Genomic DNA, 27,483 nt, shown 5'->3' with positions numbered 1-27,483 from the left:
GCCCCCCCTGCACCCCCCACGCTACGCCACTGTTTAAATGTACAGTCATACCTTGGTTCTCGAAAGAAATCTGTTCCGGAAGTCCGTTCGACTTCCAAAAACGTTCAAAAACCAAGGCGCGGCTTCCAATTGGCTGCAGCAGCTTCCTGCACTCAATCAGAAGCCACGGAAGCAGCGTCGAACGTTCAGGTCCCAAAGAACATTCGCAAACCAGAACACTCACTTCTGGGTTTGCGGTGTTTGGGAGCCAAAACGTACAAGTACCAAAGAGTTTGACAACCAAGGTACCACTGTAATTTAAATGTATTGCGCACATACAATCCAAAAGGAATTAAGCCTACAGTCCTCTCTAAACATTCCAAAAGAAGAAGAAAAGTTTCACCAAATGCTAATAATAAGTATCGTAATATGCGGCATTTGTAAAGCACTTCCAAGTGTTGAAAGAGCACCATGTGCATTATCATGTTGTAACCTTCATGACAACAACGTAAGGTGAAGGAGTGTTATTAGCCCCATATAGTAGGTAGGGTACACTGAAGCTTAGAGAGAATGCCTTGCTAAGGCCACCAAGAAAGAGCTGAATGGGCAGCTTCCTGACTCATAGCACAAAAGGAATAAAAGTCACAAGACTTTTGAATGGTGAGTGGATTGAGGAGTGAAATAGCTGTTTTGCTAGCTGAGCAAGTGGAGAGTCAAGGAATTCAGTGCTGACAAATACATACTTGTATTATTCCCTGAAAAAAATCAAGTTAACCTTAAAGAGTTTTTTGTTAATTTTTCTGATCCAGGTAAAGTGATATGTGTGACGTGGAAGCCACTGGAATGCTATACTTGATTTTAAACAGAAATAACACTGGATTTCATTTGGAGGTGGGGGGCACGCTTGGTGACCCATACCTCCATTGGCTTTGTCCTGCCCTTGTAGGCTACCAAGACAAGATAGGCCCATTGTACTGGGAACCCATCAGCCTTGAATGCTTTGCATGGAAACTGTGTATATAACAACAAACACTTTATGCATAATCTTTCATTTGCCTTTTCAGAATCATGAGCCTTTGAATATTGAACTGGGACAGGGTGGATTCTGCAACATAACAGGAACGCAATAATAATACACTAGTGGGGGACATATACTAGACCAACCACACATACTTCTGCTTTATTGGTTGTTGCAATGCTTCCTCAATTTTGTCATCTAAGAAAAGCACTCTCACGCCACTATAGCACAACAAAAACAGGACACACACCTCCAAAAAACAAGAACCCTGAAACATTTCTGGTTTGAAAAATTACAGGATTTTATCAGGAAGTTATGGGACATGCACTGGTTGGAAATGAAGCATTATGTCTGCCCTGAAACTTTTGCAAATGTAAACAGTGTTGAAAGTGAGATCCGGTATATCATGAACATAAATAATCATAAATGCACAATAAAAATGACACCTGGGCATGCCCACAGACTCTCTGCTCAAACCCATTCAAAAGGATAAAAGGGAAAACCCAGCAATATAAACCATTGGATGTTTATTTCTCTATCCTGCTTTTGATATGTGTTTGTCAAGTGTCAATCCTGGATAGACTGAGCAACCTATTGGCCTGAATGCCCAAGCCACTGAATTCGGATATTTCTTTCTAATATTACTGTGCTTTTCATCTCCACTCAGTTTGTTGAGAGAGATATATTTTTTATGTTAGAAATGTAAAATATGCATCCATTCCAAGAAAACAGGTATGAGATTAGTTAAAAATGATATCACTCCATCATCCTGGTTTTTTGTTGTTGTTGTTAATTCCCACCCCGCAATTCATCTCTTCATATTGGCCTATGTCGCCAACTAGTCCTGTAACCAAAGGCACGTACTCTGTGCTTCTGAAACTCAATCCAGAAAATCCAGAAAAATGCATGATTTGGGGAGGATGAAAGTCAAACGCAAAGTAAATTCTTAGAAATAACAGCTGGAACCAACTATGGTGAGGTCCAAATGCAGAGTGTTTCCACTGAACACCTGGAGCTATCCCCACATTGGTGAGAAATAGTTCCACACATTTGCATGGTTCCTGATCAAAGATGGCATATTGTGATGTTGAGAACACAAATTCACATAATTATGTCAAAAACTATGTGAGAGGAAGCTCTGTGTAACAGACTGTCATGGCTTTGTTGGTACAGGTTGATGGGGTTTTAAGATCAAAAAAGGCCACTGTAGGCTTGCTAACCTTGCTTCATAACACAGACTGATAATGTTCCTTCGGTAATTATCACTTTGTCAAGCCCACTCATTTTTCCCCCTGAAGAGAGCTAGAGAGAGTAGTAAATGCAAATTAAAAGGAAAGGCAGAACAAAGGGAGAGTTTATTAGGGTTTCCATTTTCCTTACTATCCACTGATGTAAAACAAGCTTCAACAGAAGAAAAATAAAATAAAATCTATAACATATGACTTTTTAAACCTTTGATCCAGCAATGATTAGCACTATTCAACGAAGTAATATTCCTCTTTTTGCCTATGCATACATTCTGCTCCTGACATGAATAGTTATTATAGGGAACACTTCACAAAATCACCTTAAGCAGGAGCAGACACCTGTGATAGGCTTATTATCCCCTGGCTTGCCTCTCATTAGTTCATTGACTGGAGATACGAGAGAAAGCTCTATAGTCTACAGCAGTTTTGCAAGTAAACAAGCAATAACTGTGGTTACCAAATAAAAATGATTCCTCAGCATTAACTCAATGCTAAACAGCCAAAGGTAGGTGCAGTACACTATGATATGAGTAGTTCTGGCATATTTTAGAATGAGACCATTTCTGTCTACCTCTAAACTCCAGTTTAGATTAGATGATTTGGAATGGGTTCTATAATCAGCACATGTACAAAGACACCTAAGACATGGCTAAGGACATCCCTGGCCACCCTTGGCCTCCAGCACATGCCCAAAGGTCTCAGTGCATTAGAAGTCTCAGTTATATCATGCACCCTCAATGAATTGGAGAACTGTTGGAACAGGCACAGACCTGAAATAGTAGTGGGCGGCAACTCCTCAACTTGTTACAAGAGCATCTAATATTTCCAATAGGAGCCAGTCCGTCTGGTCTAGCTAGGGTGGCCACTTACCTATCACTAAAAAAGAGGAAATGCATCACCAAAACAGAAGAGACAGATTTGCATGAAATTTGCACGTGCTAATATATACACATTTTTCACGTAATATACCACCAGATACAGTGGTGGCGGTGGCGGCGGCAGTAGATTACCAGAGGGGTTAGCCACTGGCCACCTTCCTCCTTCCTGTACTGCTGCTCCTGACAGCCCAACTCATCATCCTAAATGGTGGTGGCAGAAGCAGCAGAGCCCCAAGTGGGCTGAGGAGGACGAAGTTGGCCAGCAGGGGTGCGAGTTAGCCTACAGGTGTGGATCCTGGAGGCAGGGGCCCAAGGAGTGGCAGGCGAAGGAGCCTGTGGATTGGGGCAGGGGGCGGGAGCTGCAGCAGCCTGTTCTGGCTGTCCCTCCATGATTCACCCACCGCCTTTCATCATACTGTGGTTTGCAGTGCCACCTTTCTGTGGCCAAGCAAACTGCAGCATGACAGCACTCCTACATTTTTATTATATAATATACAAATTTAGAAATAGAAATGCAATACATCAGTTGGGAAGACTGACCAGGTGACCTGTGTGTCTGCTAAAACTATTGTCCAGCTGCCAACTGTTGATGAACAACTTTCAGGCCCCTGTTGCTTCCCCTTCTTATGGCTCCTTATCTTTAGACTGGACTTGTCTGTACACTTTACGAACAGAAGGCTCCTTCAAATAGAGTACTGTCAGAGTGGGCGTTCAGTTAGAATACAGTCTTCTGCAAATCAGAGTGCCAAAATTGAAATTTGGGGATCTAATTCCATACGGACTTATTTGGGGCATTGGTCCATCTTGCCCAGCATATTCTCTGACAAGCAGCGGCTCCAATGGCCTCAATAAGCCGTCTTTCCCAGTCCTGCAACATGAGATCCTTTCCACCAGAGATGCAGAAAACCGAACACGGGGCTTTTCTGAGCACAGAGCGTGTCCTCTAACCATTGAACTATGAGCCCCACCACCTGGGTGCAAATGGCATTTCCTTTTCCCAGTTATTCTTCAGAGTAACCTATTGTATTCCTACAGGTAAAAACTATGACTGGCATGCTTTCTTCAACTTGCACTAAGCATACAAGGCATTGTTTGCACCACTGTTAACTCAGTGTCTCAAATTATGCTTCCCTCGCAGGTACAGGGCCCCCAGGTTGTCTCTGCCCTCTGAAGCAAACTCTGCAACTCTTACAGCTGACCTGCCTGCCCTCCACACCCTCTGGTGATCTCTGTCACAGAAGCCCCAGAGACCCGGCCTCAGACGGTTTGTCACCCAGCTTCCTCTGACTTCCTCAGTTGCCTTTTGCAGTTCATTGCACACAATCTGGTTCCCTCTCTTTGGCTCCTCTGTCACCTAATTGGCTGGCTGCTGTCCCCGGACTACGCTCTGTGACACAGCTTAAGCCCAGGGCACTGCATCTTTGGCCGAGGAATCTCTTGCAGAAGGATGTTTAGCAATATCTCTCTCCCTGCTTTTCATCCCCCTAAAGACTGAGGGAAATCTGCTCCATTGCTGCTGAACACTTGCCTGTGCAGAGGTTTATAACCACCACATTAATTAATCTGTTATGACCTTTTTAAAATATGAGGTTAATACTGATTGACTGTGTCTTTTCTAGAGTCAATGCCACACCACTTTAATAGGTTTAAATGGAAGGTGGTATTTTGAATCCCCTTGACAGCAGGCATGTTTGGGAGAATACATATTAATTAACTGACTAAATAAGTCCTTCCAGATTCCCTCTCTCTGCATGGGGAGCCTGCAGGACGGACAGCCCATCCCACTTCTCCAGGGCAGAACAGAGAGGTAAATGGAGAGGCTTATGAAGCTCCCTTACACTGGGCCTTGTTTGGACAAAGCCTTAATGAGCTTTGTTGTTATTTTTATATTTATTACCTACCCTTCACTAGCAGGTCCTGTGGGTGGTTATAAAAATTTAAAATTCCTATATTATAAACATCTCAGGTGTCAAAGGCAAGGGCAAAAAAGTATACATGCAACTCCCGGTTTGCAAACATTCAAAGATCGCATTGGTGCAACCCAGAAATATACAGAAAAGGGGGTGTCACAGGGTTGGGGGCAGGCTTACATGCCAATGTGGGGGGGGCGGTTTCAGGAATGCAACCCCTGTGCAAAACGGTTGTTGCCTGTATATTAATGAGCTTCATGCATCCATGTCAAACTGCTTTGAGGCTCCTTTTATCTGAATGAGCAAACAAGCCACATTTAACCCTAGCTTCCAGTCAGATCTGAACCAGAAAACTATGGTTAATAGCATCCAAACAAGCCAGAATATGAAGCTAGTTTCCAGATCTTGGCTTGTTTGGAAGCCATTAACCATAATTCTAATTCAGATGTAATGGGAAACTATGGTTGAATGTGACTTCCTGGGTTCCTTGCCCATTCAGACAAAAGGAGAAACAAAGGGGCTATGCGCAGGTGCAGAGACATAATATTTTGAGTGTGGCTGCTGAATCAGCCTATCAATCAATATTGTTCTATTACTCTGACTGGCAGTGATCCTCATGCAGGGGTCTTTCTCAACATGAGTTTGAACCTCAGACCTCCTGCATGCAAAGTATGATTGACAGATACAGAAACTGTGGTGGCAACTTCCTTCAAGTCCCACTAGGAAGCATGAGGGAAAACATCATGCTATGCAAATTTATGAGTCCTGTCCTGGGGATTGAAGTAGGAAGGGCATGAGGGTGAGCCACCAGCAAGCATTTAGGGCTTGACCGTTCAAAGGGTGGGTTTGAAGACAGGAGCTCTGACTGGCCCTTGAGCATGGCTTTTCTACTGGAAGGCAGGCAGATCAAGACATTAACCATCACCAAGGCTGAGATAATTGACATTCTCCAAAGCCTCTGCTTACTGACACACATCCAAGTGGTGATTTCAGCATGTAATGCTACTCTGATGCGGCTTGTCTGTATGTTTGTTGTTTTATAAGACAATGTGCTCTTCAAAAAGGCCTGGAGGAAAGATGACTTGCTTCTTATGAGTGTTTTCATACACAAAACCTAAAGCAGCTCTTAAAGCAGGCTTTATGATTATGAATGTAAAACTTGTATTCACCAGAATGCCTATTTGCATTGCAAATGCTGTCCCTCTGCTCTCTCTGCCACTTAGAAACAATAGCGAGACAGAGGCTCAAAAGTCATGTGCGAAAACACTCTTGATTTTACCTAGTTTAAAAGTAATTGGAGAAACCAATAAAAGTTGTATTTTAGCTACAAGAAGCAAGAAGGGCTAGCGATTGTAAAATTTTAGAGTTGTTTCGCCATTGTAATAGAATCAATAGTTTTGCAAAGTTCCTGTAATTCAGAAACCCTGAACTGATTGTTATAACTGAAGAAAGAATCTCTTTGGGAACTGGGTGCTGGCTGCTCTTTCTTAACTGTCTCTTGTGTTGACAGCACAAAATCCCAAACCTCAAAAGCCTTAAAGGGGCAGTGTGGCCACTAGTTACTGTGCACAGGCCAAAGCTATGAGTTTATACCTAGCCTCAGAACAAGAAACTATCTGAGCCTCAGTTCTCCATCCAGAGAATGGGAAAAGCAACCACCTAGCTGTGGGAAGGCTGGAAAACTAGCCACGTAGCATTCTTTGCAGTTCAAATGTTAGATCAGGGATTGTAAGGGATAGTAACCATATATATCTCTCTAGCAGTACAAGAAGGCCATTCCCTCTGTCCTATTCTCATTCCATTTCTCATCTTCACTGTGCATCAGTTTCAAGGAGTTGGGAACGTACAATATCCAAAGGTGTTTTTTTTGCTTTAAATGCTGTCCTGTGGGCTGGGTCTAAGGGATTGAAAGGGGTTGTTGGAGATGCAGCAGCAATGTTGATGGAAAGTATGGCTTTCAGTCACATGCAGGGTTTTGCATGTGGCCACTCAAGTTCTACAGCTGGTGGGGGGGATTACCTTCCTAGGTGCCAGCTGATCCTACACTAAAAGGATGGATGAATGGGTAAAAGTAATGGTTCTAGCATGTATGAAAACGTGTGCCTAGACTTCTTCCTTTAAACATGTGCTTGTAGCAATTGTCACCACATCAGTTCCCAAAGCATGTAAATATATATAGGCTACTATAAGTGCCGTTCACTGCAGCACACAGGTCTGAGGAATCCCTTTCCAACATGTAGTAAGATCAGGCAGCACCTACCACGAGCTGAGAGCTTCTTGGTGTTTATGATCTTGGCAGCATATTCTTGTCCTGACAACACCTTCACACACCTCCTGACAATTGAGAAAGCACCTCTGTTGGAGAGAAGAAGAGAAGAGAGGGAGAAACCCCCAATACATGAGATGTTTGCTGAATAAAGTCACGTGCCCTACATGCCTACATGTTTAAAAGTGAGAATGTTCAAAAGAACGTTAGGAAGAGCCAGGCTGGCGGAGGCAAAAGGCCCGTGCACAGTCTAGCATCCTGTTTCCCACAGTGGTCCTCTGGAAAGCCCACAAGCAAGACAAAAAGGTAACAGATGTGTCCTCTGATCCTGGAAGTAGTATAAAGCCATCATGATCAGTAGTCATTGATGCTCCTCTTTTTATTAACAGCACATTAAAACCTAGAGCAGAGGTTTTCAACCTTTTGGGTCCATGGCTCCCTTGACCAACTACATTCTTTCTGTGGCACCCCTGTGGGGCTCAGGAGCCCAGTTAGGTCACCCCTTGCCTGCAGAGCTAGCAGCCCCTCACCCCTTTTTGAATACCCTTGTGGGGTATTCCCTCAGCCTCCTCTCTTCTCCCCTCTCCTTGCCGCAGCTGCTGTCCCTGGTCTCTGAGCTGCACGCCCCCCTGCCCCAAAGAGAGGTGATCCTCCCACTACCCCACTGGGGCCTGAGAAGCACCCCCTGGCCAGCTCCAGAAGCACCATTCGCCTTGGGAGCTTGTAGCCAGGGCTACTGCAACCAACAGCTGTGCAAGCCTTTGGGAGGCAGAGATGTGAGAGGGCATCAGAGGAAGAAAGGGAGGGAAGAGCGACAGAGGCCAATGTTGCCCGCAGCACCCCAACCATCATTCAAGGCACCCCAGCACACTGGTTGAAAACCACTGCTCTAGAGAATGGTCAGGTGTTTAGAAGGTTGCAGCAGTTCATCCTTTCCTTATGATAACCCCTAATCTTAACCCCTACCCCCTCCAATCCCCTTCACCAAAGCACTCTTCCCTTTTCTCTGGTCCCTACTTTCTCTCCTTTTGCCACAGCTGCCAAATCTTAGCTCTGCCTCTATCTTCAACACATTACCTACCCCAAATGAGTGCCATTTCCTATCTCTTTGACACATTCTCAGTGTGACGGGGGGGGGGGGGATGGGAAGAACTGGCTGTATCACATTAATGTATCACATTTGTTTCATGACCTTCATAGAATCATAGAATTGTAGAGTCTGAAGGGACCACAGGGGTAATCTAGTCCAGCCCTCTGCAACTCTCTTTTGCCCAAGGTGGGGTTCAAACCCACAACCATGAAATTAAGGGTCTCATGCTCTACCAACTGAGCTATCCCAAACAGATTCCTACAACAATCCTGTAGGGTAGTTTAGGGTGAAAATGAATGGCTTGCTCAAGGCCACCCATTCAACTTCACGGCTGTGTGGGGGATTTGATTTTGGGTTCCTCACATTCTGGCTCAATACTCTAAGGCTGAAATGGAAATTGATAACTAGCTTGAGTAGAAACACTGGGGTGAGGTGAGGGGTGGGGATTTTCCCAACAGAGAGGTTCAGTGTGCATTAGATCCACTTAGGGAAACTTTCCCATTCAAATGGCATTTGAAAGAAAAATCAGCAATGTGGATGTAATAAAGGAAAAAAAATCCGTTATAAAAAGTGACAATTTGTCTCCTTCATTCAAGCGTTTGGCATGTTTCCCCTTCCAATTTTTCACATTGTCTTCTCCCCCCTCCCCCTGAACAGTGACTTTTTCCACTGGTGGAAAGCATTAAGCACCTTCTGTCTTATCAAATGTCTCTTGGTACAAATGGCAGTCAGTGCCTGCCAATAATAATGCATTTTAATGAAGGAAAGATTGACACCAATGCAGTTTTTGTGCAAAAGACCCAACTTGAATGTGATGTTGCTGAAATTTTAAAATATGACCTAGCGGCAAAGATTATAGCGACAGCAGCTACCAGGGCTAAACTATTCTCATGTTAAAGAAATAGAAACTTGCATTCTGCGGTCTATATAAATTATGCCAGGTTAAGAAAAATTGCATAGGCTTGCTTATTTCATATAATTTGTTTTGTGCCTGTCAGTCAAGCAGGCCTGGCCGATATATTTTTCTGTCAGAGGCAAAGATGGTGGTGTCCTCCACTCCATGTATGGAATCCAATTTGGCTAACAGCTGAATCCTACTTCAGCACTGGGGATGAGGCAACATCCTCCTCTGTACCTGGGGACAGATGTCTAGTTTAAGGTGTGCAAGGAAGGCTTGTCTAGGGGACTCAGGGAGTGAGGGTGGCATATTTCTGTAATTCCCAAATTTGTGGATATTGGGGGTTTGTACTACCTTCTGGCTTAAATCACATGCAAGTTCAAGCTTTGGAAATAAAACTTGTACCCCACCCCATAACCCTAACCGCAGGTATACAAAACTTGCTTTACTTTTTGCATCCCTTTGGGATCCTAACTGTTGTGACAACTTCACTGCACCACAGTCTTTTATGGGACTGGTCATTTTCATTTATTAGGCTAGTGCATCCACAGTGGCTGGAGAAGGAATGCTCCATAGAGAAGCAAGAGCGGGTTAAAGGCAGAGCCCTTTGAGCTCTGCTAAGAAGATGATGATTTGTGATGCCACCAGGCTTCCCACAAGTGAAACTGTATTATGAAACATGCTTCCTACAGGATGCTTCCACATCAGGCATACAGTTCATATCCTGGTGGATTTGTAGATGCCAAGACTTCATTGACCCCTGATGGTAAACATTAAAGCAGAGGTCAAGAAGACTGAAGATGCGTGTTCTTTTCTCCTCTTCATGGGCAGCTACTTTTCAACCAGAAAGCAAAGCTTTGACTTTTTCAACCTTGACCTGACCAGTGCCATTTACCTACAGGGAGAAGTGGCCTGCTAGTTTCTAAAACAGCTTGGCTTCTGTTAATCTGAGCCTCCTCTGCAGAAATAGAAGAATCACCTTACAGAGTAGAGTTAACTACCTCTTGCTAATACTTAGTAGAGGCAAAGGAGGAAATGAGACATGCTGTGAAGGTACGCTTATATTCATTGCCTGGGAAATAAGATTTGCAGCGGGAATCTTGTCATTTCTTGGCTCTGTGGTGCTAAAATTGAATGGTAAGTTGTTTCCGGATGTGAGGTTTAAACTGGCACTTGCATTTCCCACACAAATATCACTCCTGGAAAACCCTACAGCGACCTGTGTGTAAATTCAGGCTAACCTTCACTCTATTCCTCTTTATACTTTGCATTAACAATATTCACATGTGCACAAATGGTATGGGAGAGGACCACAGAGACAGGTGTGAGAATGCTCTTAAGGGAAAGAAGACTTTGTGCCTAATTAGATACTTCACTCTTCTTGTTTTTTATTATGCCTTTAACCACTTATAATAAACAACTTGTTTCAGGCGCTAGCCACTCGGGTGGCAGATATGACATTGGGTTGGATCCTCAGTTTAATTGGATGGGGGGTGTCCCCTCCCAAGGGATCAGCATATCCCCTTAAGGTGATTCTGGGGAGATGCTTCTGTCTGGATGCCCAGACAGGGGCTGATGGGCCACAGCACCCCCAAATAGTGAACTTGGAGGGGTTGCCCTGATTGGATGTATGTTATAGAGTGATGCTTAACTTTGGTTAACCTTGCCAAAAATCAACCAGCAGTCAGGCTGGTTAAGTCAAGATACACACCCAAAGCCTAGGCCAAAAACTGCTGACACCTGTAATCAATAAAGTTGTGGCCTGTTTAAATCCCATTTTGGTTGTCCTGTGCTTATTGCCTCTGCATCTTTCCTTGGCCCCACTGCCTGCAGCTCCACTGCACCTGGGCCTGCAAACCAGATTCCTGATGAATCTCAAGGAGCTCAGAACTGAAGCTATACTTTCTGCTTGACTGAGGGAAACTGAGGCATGGCTCATACCAGCCAAGGGCATAAAGTAAGCAGTGCTGGGACTGAAACCTGCCTGAGGGCCACAACCGCTGCCTTGCAAGCCCTTCTCCCTAAGCTGAGGTGGCTAGATGTTAGTGCTGTGAAAATGCACCCTTTGCAGAATAAACAAAAACAAAAACCACTCATGGGTCCAGCAACTGATAATGGTGTCATAGAATGTTCCTTGGTGATCCCTGGCTTAGATTAAGCAGTGATGGTACCACAAGAGTATCCTACTTGCCATTCACAATGTCTAGGGATCTGCATCCAGGGGGCAATGGAAGGTGGAAGTAGGGGGGTGTTCTTAGTAGCACTTACTTCACTTCCATTGCGCTCCCACGGCTGATTTCTGAAGCCACATCCACACAATCCGTATTGATCCTGTAGTTTCTTGACGAACACTGTTGTTTGATGCCGCCCCCCAACCTCATACCAGGTTCAATCCAATTAGAAAAGTGAATGAGGAGTAAGCGGTAATGTGAAATTACCCTAACAGTCGCTGCACTGGCCCAGTTGAGCGCACGCGACAGCTTAATGAACAGCAGAGCTGGAGGGGTGGGGGAACCTAAGAGGTTGGGGGGCATCCGGGGGACACATCCCTGCCAGCTCTCTTACACGAACAACTCTCTGCAAATGTGGCTTGAAATGCAGTGCAGGGTGGTGGTGCAGGAATGACCTTGCTGCATTTCATTTGGGGGTCTCTCAAGTGGGGCCTTTATGATGCAGAGGTCTCATTCTGCACTCTGGGGGCTAGAGACAGAAATAACTAAAACGGGAGAAGGAGTAAGTCGCTTTTTTAGATATCATACGTAGTAGGTATAAATCATGGGTCCCCTATTTGAAATACCCCCAAGTGTGATGTCTGCACGTCTTGTCTCCCTAATAGGCCCACATATCAGAGGCACCCTTCTCCCCCCACCCTGCACCCAGTTTCCATTTAGTCGGGAAATAATCACGCTCCTTTGTATCTAGCGCTATTTCTGCCAAATCTATTTCGCCTGGAGGGGGTGGGCATAGGAATTACAAACATCAAGAGCAATCTCTCCCCACAGCAAAACATATATAGAGAAGGAAAAGAATAAACACAGGAAAGGGGGCTCCAAAGCCTCTGAGGAGAATGGAGAGTAACTGATTTTCCCGGTGGGGTGGAAGGATGAGGGCAATTTGGGCATGAATATGAATCTTTAGTCAAATAGGAAAGCGGCGGGGTGTGAGGAACAGAAGCAAAATGTTCATTGAAATTCACGTAGCAAAGCAAACCCACACACAAAGGGCCCCTGCTGGAAACCATCGTTCTGGGTCACATGGCAGTCAGGCCTGGCAGTGAGCGGGGTTTGGAAAAAGGAGACCCTTCTGGAAGAATTAAGGTAGCTGTACTAACTATACAGAGGGGACTGGGGCTGAGTACTTGCCGGCTGCCTTTGCTGTAGGAGCCTGAGAATTATTCTTTGCCTGTGTATGAAGTGGACTATTAATATCTCATTCACCCAGAGGGCCAAGGGCTTAATTTGGATGAAGGGAAATAAATGTTGCATTTCTTCTCCACAGAGGGGCCCACCAATCCATTCTCGGTCCTGAAGATTTTACTTTTATGTTTCCCTTCCCTGCGCTTTTGTCTTAATCGCATCTGCTTTCCCAGCAGCAGGAGAGGGGGATGTGAGAACAATTCCCTGACAATTTCTCCACAACGGGCTCCAGTACCTGGCTAGGGTAGGAGGGCAAGTGGGCGGAAGGAAAGATGGCAATCTTTTAATACCCGCAGAGCCTTTGCAAGTATAATAAGCTGTGCATGAGACTGCAAGTTGCCTGCCTCCATGTTCTTGTCATAGCTGCTTTGCTCCAGTGTAACGCAGCGCTAGGCTTGGCCATGTGAAATTCTGATTCAAATTCCCTCTCAGTTCTAAAGCTCATTGTGGCTGTATACACGTGATAGCACATGGGAAGCACATTATTTCCCTCAAAGAACTCTGGGTCCTGCAGTTAACCTCTCACCGAGTTGCAATTCCAAGCAACCCTTAACAAACTACAGCGGCTGCAAAGCTTTGAGCTTCTCACAAGTATACACACTCTTTTTCTCTTGGTACCTTCCATGTGTTCTATACACAGTGACTGACCCAGAACTACCGCCTTCCACATCCTGGTGCCCTCCAGATATTTTGGACTACAACTCCCATCCCATCAGCCCCAGCCAGCCTGACCTGAATATAGCAGTTCCAAGTCTCCCTTCCCTCTTCTCTCGCTCTGAATGTTTACAACCGGGGATGCAATGATGCAAAATGATGTTATCATCATGGCACAAGTTTCCCCCACCCGCCCCACATTACTGGGGAAGCTTCGCAGAGCTCTAGAGCTATTCTACCTCCCCCCCCCCATCTCCCAATGGGGTATTTGGCCCAGATATCTAGAACAGTGTTAACAAACAATGCAGATAGGATTTCAACAAAAGAAAGCAAATAAAGCAGCATTTACAGAACTGGGGGTGGGGTGGGAGGGGAGCCCCCAGCAGCCCATCTGCCACAGGTTTCTCAAACTTACAGAGAGTCCCCTAGACAGCTGGAGACTAGTTGCTATGGCAATGCAAATTATCACTAAGAAAGAAGCTCTGGTGGAAAATAATAGTCTTCACCTCTGCTATACAGGATGCTTCCAGGCGGGAGTTTATTGTGGACTCGCTGTTGCTCAACCCCATGACATCATTGTCATCAAAATGCCAGCCTCTCTCTCTCTCTCTCTCTCTCTCTCTCTCTCTCTCTATATATATATATATATATATATATATATATAAATGATCTGGATTTCCCCTTACCATGGAAAACCCGTTAAGCAAAAACAATCCATTATATATATATGTCTGCAGCCACTGCAGACTCCACCCCCACAGGTGTGAATGAAATTCAGCACGACAGACTGAATTTTGCTCAAAAAGACACCGTTCCATAACACAACAGGTACTGCAGTCTGGAAGGAATGTTTGAAAATGGGACAGAAGCACTAGCATTATAACCAGGAAAGCCAAGACAATATTCCCCACATCGAAATTCATCTGTAGTCTAACCACCATGTGTGATTTGTGCAAGCAAATCAGGATGGATTCTGAATAAACAGGTCACCCAAAGGTCTCTAGCTCACTCACACTGTGCGATCTCCCAGGCCCTGGCACTGCTAGATCATCACCACTGCATGCTCCTCACCATTTCCTCCCACCAAGCTCTGCAACCCATCCATGGTTGAGCCTGCAAACCCTGCCCTGCCTCTAAGCAATGGATCCTTTCCAGGTTTCTGGTATATTTTAAAACATGGGTCTGCACCATGCATTTAAAGTACAATAGTGGTTTAACCCCACCCAGGGACGGCTGTGGGTGGGATTCCTGCATTGCAGGGAGTTGGACTAGATGACCCTTGAGGTCCCTCCCAACTGCACAGTTCTGTGATTCTTCGATATGATGCACATTTAAAGCACATGGCTTCCCCCAAAGAACTGTAGTTTCCTCACTCATAGACAGAGCTACAATTTCCAACATCCTTAACAAACTACAGTTCCCATGAATCTTTAGGGGGAGTCATGTGCTTTTTATGTGCATTGGGTGTACTTTAAATGTATGCTGTGGATCTGTCAACAAACTGTTAAGGGTGTGAATACTACTATATCTGAAGATTATTGAAAGTTGCTGATGGGGAAACTCCCATACCCTTTAGATCTGTCACATAGTCACACCTATGCCTACCATTATCCAATTTGTTTAGGTGGGGAGTCACACTGAAAGCTGCTCCTTACTCAAGTAGCTTGAAATCAGAGGTGGCAGGTGAAAGGTAGATGTTTGGATGAAGTGAGCACATAGCAATCTGAGCACTGCAGGTGCCTGTTAACAAAAGAACGTGCATGGGTGTATGTGAGGGGGGAGGAAGTGGTTGGCTTAGGAAGCGTTCTCTGAGTATTATGTGTGTTTCAGGGGAACCAGTGTCTCATATGGATTAGACAAGACCATGATGTGCAGTACAACTGTGTAACCTTGTTCTTTTAAAATTGAGACATGCCCCCCATGAACAGGTCAGATATAGTGAAAGGGATAGGCAAGCTTCATGGAAACTGTAGTTTGTTTGTTTTTTACAAACAAACTGTAGTTTGTTTGTTTTTTACATTTTCCCTTCTCTTTGGCTAACTGCTCTCATTATCACTAGGCACACGCACGCACGCACACACATACACTGGACTTCTTGTGAGCAATATTCAGCTTGCCCTTTTTGTACTGTATGCAGGACCACCTCACAACTTCACAAGTTGCTCAGGAGCAAATATTTGAGACATCAGTGTTCTCAAGGGGCACCAATAAAGGAACCTGTGGCCAAGGCATTCTCCGTGTGGTACCTGTAGGCACACATATATCCACAAAGGCCTTCTGTATTGCCTGGAGGGTCCCCTCCCCCCACTCCTTCTCCCCAATTAGTCCTGAAAGACAACTAATTAGTCTTCTGTTCTGCAGCCCTGCTTTACACTTCACCATCAAGCCAATGGACTAGGACCTGAGAGAGCAGTGTTCAAATCCCCACTCAGCCATGACGCTCGCTGGGGGACCTTGGGCCAGTCACCATCTCTTAGGCTAACCTAAAACACAGGGTTGTTGCAAGGATGCAGTGGGGAGGAGGAGAACCATGTACATCACTTTGAGGTCTGTGGAAGATAAATGTGGTATGTAAATGCAATAAATAAATAAATAAACAAAAATCCGGTTCAGTTAATGGATGTTGCACATGTTACAGGTGTTTGCTTGTTAATAAAAGATCTGTTCTACATTGAATCTGGAACTTCATGCTGAAGACAACACGTAGTACCAGGAATGATATACATTGTGTGAAAGTGCTGTGGAATATTTGAGGGCTCTGCATGCTTTATCTCTCTCATGTAAGGCAGCTGAACAAAGGAGGAGGAAGATATTTGAGAATGAAGAACGGAGGAAGAGCGGAGTGATATTGAGAGGAAAATGGCAGCTTTAAACTTTGTCAGAGGTTTGAGCAGTTTAAAACAAGGTTTCAGTAGAGCAAGAAAGAAACTGGGAAAGAGTCTACAGTATTACGTTAGCTTCTTGGTGTTAGTTTCTGTGTTGTATCCATTTCTGCTATTTCTTGTTAAAACTTTTTTTAAAAAAAATAACCCTAAAATTCCATATCCATTCAGACCTCTCCCACCACTTCCCATTCTCAGTGACCTTCCCTTCTAGCTCCCATGCCATGGCCACTACGGCTGGGCAATCTCCCTTCTCTCATGCTCCTCTGCCACTTCACGCAAATCCAGGATTTTGATGTAGCATTACAAATCCTTCAAGGGGAGCCATGTGGTGACACTCTTACATTTTTATTATATAGTAAGATTGGAACTGTCTCTCTCTTTTCTTTCAAAGGTTGTGTGCGCACATGTTCAGGAAGGAACCAGAAGGACATGTGTGCAAGAGCATATTGCGTAGAGTTCTGTGTACCGTGGCTGGGATTCACTGTGTCCATATTTCAGTTTGCATGTAGGTGGTTGAGTGGGTGATGCATCCCTGCTGGCATTCAGACACGCATAAAGCTCGACAGCAAGTAGTGCTCACATGAGCCCCCCCCCCCCGCAAATATATCCCTTCATTCAGCCTTCACTACGATCATGCACATTGTACAAAGGTGGTCTGTAGAAGAGAGCAGAGATGAAAGACCAAACCAGATTTGCCGTTAAATACAACTTTGGTTTTGTTCTTTAAAAAAATACATATGACATCCACTAGGGTGGCTGATAATTATTGGGATCACTACAAGTCTATGATTCTATGATAAGTGGAGAGGAGGAGTTTAACAATTTCCTCCCCAGCTGCAGCCCTGAGGAAAATCCATTCTGAACCTGCTATTTGCATTGGGAGGAAATCCCCAGTTGGCACCAAATTTGGCTGGTCCAGAGTTATCCATAAAATCCCCTTCACTCCTATTACACCCACACTTTCCTTCCTCAATATGATTCAGTATGATTCTCTGTGAACCAGTTGCCACCATTGCATATAGAGAAAGCATCTTTTCACAGCTGATGTAGATGAGCATCTTGGAAGTGCCTCTTCCCCATAAGTCCAATGGGGAAAATATGTCCATTCTCATTCTCTCTCTCTCTCTCTCTCTCTCTCTCTCTCTCTCTCACACACACACACACACACACACACACACAGAGTAGCATCAGATTTGCCACTGCTGGAAACTGAATGCTGAACTACATGCAGCTTTGGTTTAATTTGGCAAGCGCAGCTTTAGTCATAGTATTGAAAGATAACATTGGTAATAATCAGCAGTGTTGATCCACTCATACGATTACGGCTCATGGCTCTACAGGAAAACAGCTCTCTTTGACTATGCAAAATAGACACACACAAACACACACACATTCAGCCAATGCTATAAATGCCTTGCTGTTAATGGTGTCATGAATATAAACCTGTTGTCTGAAAGCAAAAAATGCTTGAAATATATTATTTATACAAGGTCAGGATACCTGCATTTGACACTCATGGTTGAATTTCCATGTGGTGTGGGAGACCTCAGGCCTGTGGCCCTCCAAGCCTCTCTATCTGGTCCTCAGGACTCTTCCCCACACCCTCCCCAGAGTCACACACCCTCTTCTCTCCAGGGCACCAACACTGCTTTGCACCCTCCTTGACTGGAACGTGTCGTTGAACTGCCTTTTGCCTGCCTGGGTGCAGAATAGAGAGGGTGTGTGTAATGAAACCAGCTGGCCTACTGTACAAAGATAAATTTTACTTCCTTTTTTTGTTCTGCCTAATTTTGCCTCTGGCCCTGCCCACCCCTGGCATGTGGCCTTCAGGACATGGTCCAAAAGGGAATGTGGCTGCTTGGCTAAAAAAAGTTCTCCACTCGTGAAGCAGAAGTTTCTAAGGTGTTTGGAAAGTGCTGTTTTTGCACTGGTACCTCTTTGATCAGGATCAGCAATGCCCATGCAGCCTGCACCACCAACTTCTCATTCCTGAAACAGGGGAGGTGAGGATGTAAGTGTACCAGCGAGGCCTGAGAGGCTCTTCTCATCTGGGTTACACGTTTCCAGGAGATTTATCAACCAGAATGCCTGCATGCTTTGAGGATGTGCAATATATTTCCCTCTGCTACAGTGTAATTTATACTAATATTTACATTTATGTGATATTTTTATACTATCCTTCCACCATATTCCTGGAGTGCTTTACTAAAGCGGGGGCAGCCAACTCATTGTTGGACTCTGATTCCCATCAGCCCCAGTCAGTATGGCCAGTAGTCAAGGATGATGGGAGCTGTAGTCTAACAATGCCTGGGAAGAACTACCTTGGCTACCCCAGACAAAAAAAGAACAAGGCAATGAAAATGAAAATAATAAACAAACAAACAAACAAACAAATAACAATGCCATGCAGGACACTTGTTGAAGAACCATACCTGAGAACTGCACCCTCTCATCATCATGGTGCAACTTGAACAAACCAAGGGGACCAGCTACAGGTGCCTTTCTAAAGTGATGGAGGCCACACAGTATATAACTGAAGAACCACTGTGGCCCAGTGGTAGACTAGGGCTGGATCTATACTCACTCTTTAAACATTCTTAGAACCGTGTTGTTGATATCATTCTAACATAAAAGGCGTCTTGATTTCTTATTTGCTTCCTTTTCTACAAGGCCGACCCACTTATTTCATGGGGAGAACTCTACAGCACTCTCTGGTGTCACATTTTAATAATGCATTATTGACGTTTTAAAAGAACGTCGTTATCATAACCCTTTAAAAACTCATTTTTAGTGTTACGAGTGTCGATGAGTCCTATGTCTAGTGGGGACCAGACTCAGGTTTCCACTCAGCTATGAAGCTCACTAGATGAGCTTGGGCCAGCCACTATGTCTCAGTCTGCCCAGCCTCTCAGCCTCTTGTAAACATATTATAATGCCAGGGGACAGAAGTCCACCATGTTGAGCCCCTTCGAAGACAAACAGGAAATAAATGCAAAGAACATGCACTCTGGCTACTGGAAACAATATAACTGAGCTCCCTTTGTCTGAAAAGTGGCAAAGGAGGTTTTGGCACACCATGCTCATGAATAAACTTACTTATCAGAAGAGGTTTGGGGGGAAGTAGCCAACTGTCAGTGGGAGGAGAGCAGCTTCTGCCTTAATTTTAATTTCTGAGTGCATGCAGGTCCCTGCCACACAGGCAGCAGCATCCCTGAGGCAAAAAGAGCTTCCTTCCCCACAGTTCTTCACACTTGTGAGCCTGTGAGGCCACCTGCCTGCCTCCCACTCCTCCTCCAAACCATTTTCAGGGCTTATCTCCCTTCTAGAAAGAAAAGTGTGGGTTGGGAAATTTCTCCCCTTCTTATTTGTTCAGCAAATCCTTTCTTTCCCCCTGCAGCTCCGGGAATGAAGGGCCTGATTATATATTGTCACATGATAATTCCACTCAGCCACTTCTTTTGCCTGCTCATGGGGGGGTGAACTCAAAGAACTCAGACAGAGGCGTTCTGCTCTTTTTCTTTGCCTCTCTCCGATTCCCCCCAGCCCTGCCCTCTTCATTTCTATGCCCCTTCTCCATCTTCTTTGCCCCTCCCCAACCCTCTTTGGGACTGAGTATTCTTACAATTCCATGACAAACATTAGGGTGGAAAACATCTGCTTCCATCAGGTATCAGCTCGTGCATTCAGAGTGATCGATCAATGGCATTTTCCCCCAAGAGAAGCTAGTTTTCTCTACCTCACTAATGATAAGAGCTGCCTCTCCCAACCTGCTGCGCTCTGAATGTTTGGGACTACAACTCCCTGCCCAAATCATTCAAAGGTCACCAGGTCAGGGAACTACTGGGGTTTTGACCATACTATCAAATTTTCAAGTGCTGCAAGAAAACTGAATTCTGGAAATGCTGCCTTCACATTCCTGGGATTGGGGGGAGGCCAGTTTAACTAGACCCACTCAGTAATGCTAGCATTGAGAAGGATATTCCTGGTGTGGCGTCAGCTCTTCCCTGCTTTTTAATTATCACCATTCCCCATGCCTCAAAAGAAAAAGAAAGTCTTATCTTCTAGTTTTGTTCTAGGGACGGGAGCAGTGTGACCTTGCGCAGTCAAAGGCTCTGCTAAGTGTCAAGATGTATAATAAAAAGTAGTGGCCATCGAAAAGATAATGCTGCCAAACACACCAGTGGATCATTGTAACAGGAATAATTCATTCCAAGTGAATTTCTGTAAACAGGGATTCAGATTGATGTAAAAAATAATAATAATCCTGCTGTAAAGCACCAAGCAGTTGTATAACACTTTACGCAATGAAAAACTCCTTGCTGAACAGCGCAAGTCATGGTCTCCGCCCCCCCCCCCCGTTATTTCTTAACATAGAGGATATTTGATACAAAAAGGTCATAGATGACATTACATTTTCCATAGATGACATTAAGTCAGACCTTACAACCATTTCCCCCCCACGTCACAAGTGTAATTTACTGAAACTTATCATTTGAATTTAAAAAAACTGCATTGAAGACATAGTTTGTAAAAAAAAAAATTTAAACTCTACCATGCAGTTTTCAAAACCTAAGAAATAAAAAAAAATGATATTACAAATAAAAATGTAACCTCCCCCCGGAATATTGTGTTTTAAAGAATCTAAAAGATACTAGATCGTGTGTGAGAGAGAGAGAGCGAGAGAGAGAGAACAAAACCAAATTATAAGGAGCTTCTCCAGGCTCATATTTTATATGTTCTCCAGTTCCTGTCTGAGGCTTCAGTAAATGTTCAATATTACAACGGTATGTTCTAAAACCTTTCAGAGTTTTTCGAGAGCGCCAACAAGTGTGCCAATGGGGTGATCTAGTGCACATTGTTCACTTAGGTTTTCAAAATCTTTTGGACGACGTCCCTCTCCAAAAAGCTCCTGAGAAGGCTTAGCAGTCCTGGGACAGGAGGAGAGGCCCTCCTATGCTTCAGTAAAGAACCAGAAGCAGAAAGTAGGAATAAATGGACAGTTCCATGCTAGAGATCATTAGGGAAAGGATCAATGAATAAAAACATCAAGATTGCAATGCCTTTAAAGAAACTGATGGTGTGATTGCACCTTGGAATACTGTGTACTACTGTTTCCTGGATCTCACAAAAGTACATTGTAGAGCTGGAAAAGGCATAGGAAAGGGCATGCAAAATGATCATGAGAAAGGGTTACAACTTTGGGGGCTCTATAGATTGGGGGGAGGACAGGAGAGTAATGGAGGAATGTGATAGTTGTGTATAAAGTATGTACAGTATAGAGAAATTGTTGTTGTTATTATTATAGAGATATTCCCCACTCCCTTTCATAATACTAGAACTTGAGGTCATGCAAATGAATCTGAATGTCAGGAGATTCAGGGCAGACAAAAGGAGCTTCTTCTTCACACGGCTCATAGCTGAACTACAAAATTCACTTTCACAATATGTGCTGATGGACGCTGATTTAGATAGCTCTAAAAGTGGATCAGAGAAATGCATGGAGGAAATGGGGATCAATGGCTATTGTTGTCATGATGGCCATATACCACCTCCAGGTGCCAGGTGCAGAGGAAGAACAGCTGGGGAGCGCTATTGCTCTTAGGTTCTGCTTTTGGGTTTTCTATAGTCCTCTGGTTGGCTACTGTGGGAAAGAGGATGCTGAAGAGGCCCTTGAACATAAGGGTGCTCTTGTGTTTTTACAGTAATTTTAATATTGATTTACTGGATAAAAGGTGTGCATTTCTGCTGGTGACAACACCTGGGAGCTAATGATATGGAATTCCATGCTCTTTAATTATCCTGTGCTTTCTTACAGTGCATGTGGACCATTTGGAGCTGGACCATATGTGCATCTAGAAGATGCATGATGCTGGTCTTAACCATATATTGATATTATTGCAAACTGGAACTACAGAGCTTGAAGGGACTGAAGGGTAGTTTCACCACTGCTGGTATACCCAAAGAGGAAGGGATACAAATCTTCAGAAGAGGTATCAACCTGTAGGAGAATTGGGCGCTGATGGTGCATTTTAGTTTGTGAGCTATCTGTGTTTACTACTCTCTTTGCACCAGCAATGATCAAGGAGGAGACATGGCACAATCCCCTTGGGGGGGTGATGATTCAGATGTGCTGATTCAGCATTCTGAAGACTTGCAGCTCACTATGACCAAAAGCTCTGTGGCAGAACATCATATGCTCATTACGCCTTTCTAATCTCTCACTGAAAACACCACTGTATACAAATTACTGTTTTCCTAGGAAGTTCACTCCATTACTGATCAGATCTTAATTTAGAACAATGTTCTTAATGGTTAACTTAAAATGACTTTAAAACCATTCAACATAGCCAGGTAAAGGTAGATGATAGATAAAACGTAATGCTTCTCTACCAACAGTTCTGTTTCATATGGCACTGGAAAAGCTGCCCTCAGAATTTGACGGAGTTATTGTGTGTCTCAATATACTGGAAGCCTCTCCAATGAGCAAGACTGAATTCAAATTTGGATGTTCCTTACCAATGAAAGCTCTACACTTTGGCTACCTTTAAAGGTAAAGGTAAAGGTACCCCTGCCCGTACGGGCCAGTCTTGCCAGACTCTAGGGTTGCGCGCTCATCTCACTCTATAGGCCGGGAGCCAGCACTGTCCGCAGACACTTCCAGGTCACATGGCCAGCGTGACAAGCTGCATCTGGCGAGCCAGTGCAGCACACGGAACGCCGTTTACCTTCCCGCTGGTAAGCGGTCCCTATTTATCTACTTGCACCCGGGGGTGCTTTCGAACTGCTAGGTTGGCAGGCGCTGGGACTGAACGACAGGAGCGCACCCCGCCGCGGGGATTCGAACTGCCGACCATGCGATCGGCAAGTCCTAGGCGCTGAGGTTTTACCCACAGCGCCACCCGCGTCCCCTTTACTTGATATCAATTCTGAAAATTGTTCTTTCCATGGCCAAACAGTAGGGTTGCTTGGTTCCAACTACTACTACTACTACTACCACTAATAATAATAATAATATGTTGGATTGGTGGGATTTTTCTTTTGCTTTGATTTTGGACAAAAAAATTACTTCAGCCAAGGGTGCTTCCACACAACCTGTTTACTACACATTCAGCCTGATTTGTTTACGGGGAGGTTAAATGATGCTGTATCAAAGTGTTATTCTGAACTTTCCTTAACACAAAAGGTCTGATCCTTTGGGGAAGTGGTTTTGCAGTGCAATCAACTCTCACTGTGCAACCTGAATTTGCCAGTATGCAATTGAATCCCACCTGGAGACAGTGATGTTCCAAGAATGATTTTTCAGTCCAATTTAAGACAAACATAAATATCAAACCACAGTATTTTATATGCTGAATATATTTCCTTTCTCAAGTCACTTTGTTCCCCACAGGACCCTGGAAATGTACATAATCGGAGGTATTTCACTCCGTCTCCACCAGGGGCAGCATACTCACAAGTTCCTTTTCATTGCTTGCAGTCTGCCAAAATGTACTTTGCTTTCTCATCCTGGAGTGCCTTTGTCTTATATAACACAAATAGCAACCTCCACACACCACATCTTCCAACTAACATACACTCCATATAGCCAGTGGTGCGTTAGATCTTTCAAAGAGCCATTTTTTAGGAGTGCTGTGGGGAGAATGAGAAATGCCAAGTCTACTCCCTTGGTGCTGCCATTTTTATCCTGGTGGGATTTCTTCGTTGTGTGAATCTAGAATATAATAAGTGGGGGGATGGGGGACGTGTTCCCTGAAAGAGCTATATTTTTGTTACACATTTACTCAATATGAGAAGGGTGTGACATTAGGCATTTCCACAAAAACATAATGCATGTTAATAATGCTAACAACGACATAGCCAAAATTTATTGATAGTAGCCCAGTACTCAAAATAATCTCTTGAAACAAATAATTTGCATACCAGTGGATCCTCTGTGAGTAGTTCAGTTTGAGGACTAGGACACGAGTTGCCTCAGTAAACGCATGGATAAGCTTTTAAGATGCAAATAACATTCTTTGGGGTTTGCTTGTGTTTGGAAGAAGGTGCCCGCCAAACAAACCCCTTCATGTCTAGTAAAAACAATCTCTGACAGTGTCCTACATAAGAGTACGCTCTGAAATATCTTAGGATGAAGATATGCATAACCTCATGCCTCAAGTTAAACAAAACCTCTCCAGCAAATCCCACTTGTTTTGGCTTTCTTCCTGAGGAAGTGGCCATCTTGCAACTGTGTTGGGTAACATGTAATGCAATATCCAGAAAACATTTTAACAACGTGGCTCACTGCTCAAAGGACTATGGAAAACAGTGGGTGAAGTGTGCTTTGGGCAGATCCGCCAGACAGAGACATGTTCCATGCAACACTTATCCTTTCCTTCCTGCGTCACAGTCAATAACATTTCACAACCAAAGGCACATGCAGCCTTCCATGGGATACTGTGTGACACCAACAATCTCCTCCTAAGCTGTAACAGAGGAGGAAAAATGGAAGTTCTGCCACACCCTTCTGACCATAGGAATGTTTGAGTGAAGTGCTGGGTGAAGTGACAGAGAACGAGCCAGGGCAGGGGGAAAAGTCAGTAATGGATGCTGACCATACCAAACTGTTGTGAGGTAACCAAAGATAGCCAGCTTTTTTATTTTTAACCTGAATTCTCACACTCTTGGAACACTGTGCCCTCTCTTTCTGAGCCATCTAAACGCTGCTCCTTATAAGCTCTCCATCCAATTCAGTGGCTCTTGTGAACACTTCACAGACTCACAGCCATTAGCACCCCTCAAAATAGCGCCTGCATGAGGGCTGGGGGTGATGTTAGAAAGCTTCCCGAAGAAACAGGTTTGAGTCTTTCCCAGGTGTCAATTAAGAAGGAATCGTATTCATCTTCTGGACTGAAATAAAGCTTTGCAGAGATCTGGCCACTGACTCATCACTCCGCCACCTATGCATGATTCAACAGCCCAAATGTTTGTGAAAATAAATGCAATGTCTGGTGAACCACATCTAAATATGTTCCCTGCACAAATGCATATGTGCACACACATCAGAGGGGTACATGTACCCTGCTAGTTTAAACGGGTTCAACTTCTGTGGAGTTGACTCTTACTGAATTTATCCCACTTTGTCCTGTTCTCCGCTTTAAATTGCATGTGCTAAACCACATGTGTTAACACATGAGTCTAATTTCCTCTACCACCCCTTCTCGAATCTTGTTTGCTGTGAAGATATGCCCCAGTGCAACTAAATGCATCCAAAATTCCAGGTACTTGCATGCAAACATTTATATGTATGCAAAGTACCACTGTGTGGACTTGGAGAAACACGAATGCCAGCAAATAGACACACCTACATATTCAAATCAGGGGCACATATTCACAATATGTTGCAAAGACAGAAAAATACCAGCACAAACAAGAGGGTCTCCAACAAAGGATTATTTATACACTTAGGATTGTCAACGTGTGTGGAGAAAAAGCACATAAACACACAAAAATCCATAAATGCTCACTATTCGAGGATCATTTATAGGAGATACCTTTCCAGTCTTTAACATCTAAATGTGTTCTTATGAACAAGTTACATATCTATAGATATAGATATGCAGACACACATATACAAGGCACACTACTGACACATGAAAGATATATGCATTGCCTGATATGCATCTAAGATGCTTGATCATGTAAAGGGAATTCTCACATTCTTTAAAGTGAAGTGCATATGCAAAGTGAAACAGATATATAAATTCACACATGTGATCATATGCACACAAACATACTCGGAACAAGAGATATGCAAGCTGACTGCAAAAGAGAGGTGCAAACCTAGCTGTGCATGCAAAGATGTGGTTTAATATGCAAAACTATACACTGTCACATCTGTTCATTACAGTCTCAAAAACCCAACTGGCATTCTCTCATTCTGTTTCTATTGCATACCTGTGAGTGTTTTTACACACAGGTTTCAGGGTTCTCTCTAAAACTGTCTCACCTGAAAAGAGGGTTAAGGGAATATAAGGAACGGGGCAACTGCAATCCAGGGCTACTTTATAAATCACCAGTCCTTCGTTCCCTGGGAAGACAGCGACTTCCCCAGAAAGTTGTGCTTTGCAAGGCAAATCAAGCACATCAACTTCCCCAAGAAGAAAGTGGCACTTGGCGTAATTATTTTAACCAGGATCCTAGTGCCCTTGCCCTCTTCCGCTGGGTCATCTCAGAACTACAGATAGCAACACAAGTACAGTATACACACACAGCAAGTGTGAACGATGTTAGCAAGCGATTTTAACACTTCCCACACTGATCTCATTGCTTTACAAAAGTGGAGGAATATGGAACCCTTATTTTATCAGCAGACTGAAAAAATGTTTTGCCAGCTCCAAGACTGGCTCTCCTTTCCTGGAAGCCCCCCTCCTGCCCTCTTTAAAGCCTACATTTCCCTGCTCTCCTGCGAGTTTGTTTTATTGTTCACTCCGTTGCCTTTTCTCCCCCCGCTCCCCCCGGGATGCCAGCTGTTCCCATTCTGGCTGATGCCTCCATCCCCCCCTCCGACTCCTCAGTCCAGTACTCTCATTCATTTCCAGTACAATCCCTGCCCCCAAAACACACACACACACACACACCGTATCTGTCTTAAACTTACTTCCCCAGCTCTTCAAAGAGCTGGTATTCTTCCGTGAACCGGGTGCAGGTGATGGTTGCCATCCTGGATAGCGACTGCCTCCCCTGGCGTGAAGTTTTACACAAACACCTCTCCTCTCTTGAGCACGCACTTTCTCGTTTTCCTCTTCGCTCCTAGCGCTCTCGCCTTCTCAGAGGTAAATAAGCGAATATGTATGATTGACAAGCCTGGAGATAATGATGAGGGCAATTTGTCTTCTCAGCCTCACAAGCCTTCGTCAGCATCCAGTTCTCCATAGCAACCACCTCTGGAACGCCCTGGTTTTGTTGCCTGGGTAACTGCTTCCCAAACACCTGCTTCGCCCGCTACTTTGCAGCTCTCTAACGCCCTGACTCTGTCACTGTGAAAACTGCATCCTTAGCCAGAAAACAGAAGATGACTTGAAGGAGAAGACCATATATATATATATATATATATATATATATATAGGCAAATTAAGTCAAGCAACTGAGAATTAACTGGGGCAAAAAGGTTACTATGGAAACTGCAGTTTCCACATTACAGGATGGTCTCTGGAAAGACAGGATGCTGTTGCCCTGGCAACTGCATCTTATTCTCCAGAAA

General features: G+C 44.2%; 1 protein-coding gene across 5 annotated transcripts in view; it reads right to left on the bottom strand.

Moving 5' to 3' along the window:
• CAMK2A (calcium/calmodulin dependent protein kinase II alpha) overlaps nt 1–27,220 on the bottom strand; it is a gene marked incomplete at its 3' end in the record, with an annotated part of 116,656 nt that extends 89,436 nt beyond the window's left edge. For 2 of the 5 annotated variants that reach the window (XM_083594667.1, XM_083594669.1), the window contains exons 1-2: nt 26,881–27,219; nt 7,293–7,387 (exon numbers count right to left, since the gene is read on the bottom strand). In XM_083594667.1, coding sequence (XP_083450793.1) covers nt 7,293–7,387; nt 26,881–26,942 — 157 coding nt within the window. In that variant the 5' untranslated portion in view covers nt 26,943–27,219. Of the gene's footprint in view, nt 1–7,292; nt 7,388–26,880 lie in introns of all 5 variants that reach the window. The other 3 variants (XR_014543340.1, XR_014543341.1, XM_083594668.1) reach the window with 3 other exon arrangements.
• Nucleotides 27,221–27,483: the final 263 nt, after the last annotated feature.

This window comes from Podarcis filfolensis, assembly GCF_964270895.1.
Source record: "Podarcis filfolensis genome assembly, chromosome: 2".
Classification (NCBI taxonomy): domain Eukaryota; kingdom Metazoa; phylum Chordata; class Lepidosauria; order Squamata; family Lacertidae; genus Podarcis; species Podarcis filfolensis.
Note: the sequence above shows the minus strand (reverse complement) of the source record. Positions and strands in the feature narration are given on the sequence as shown.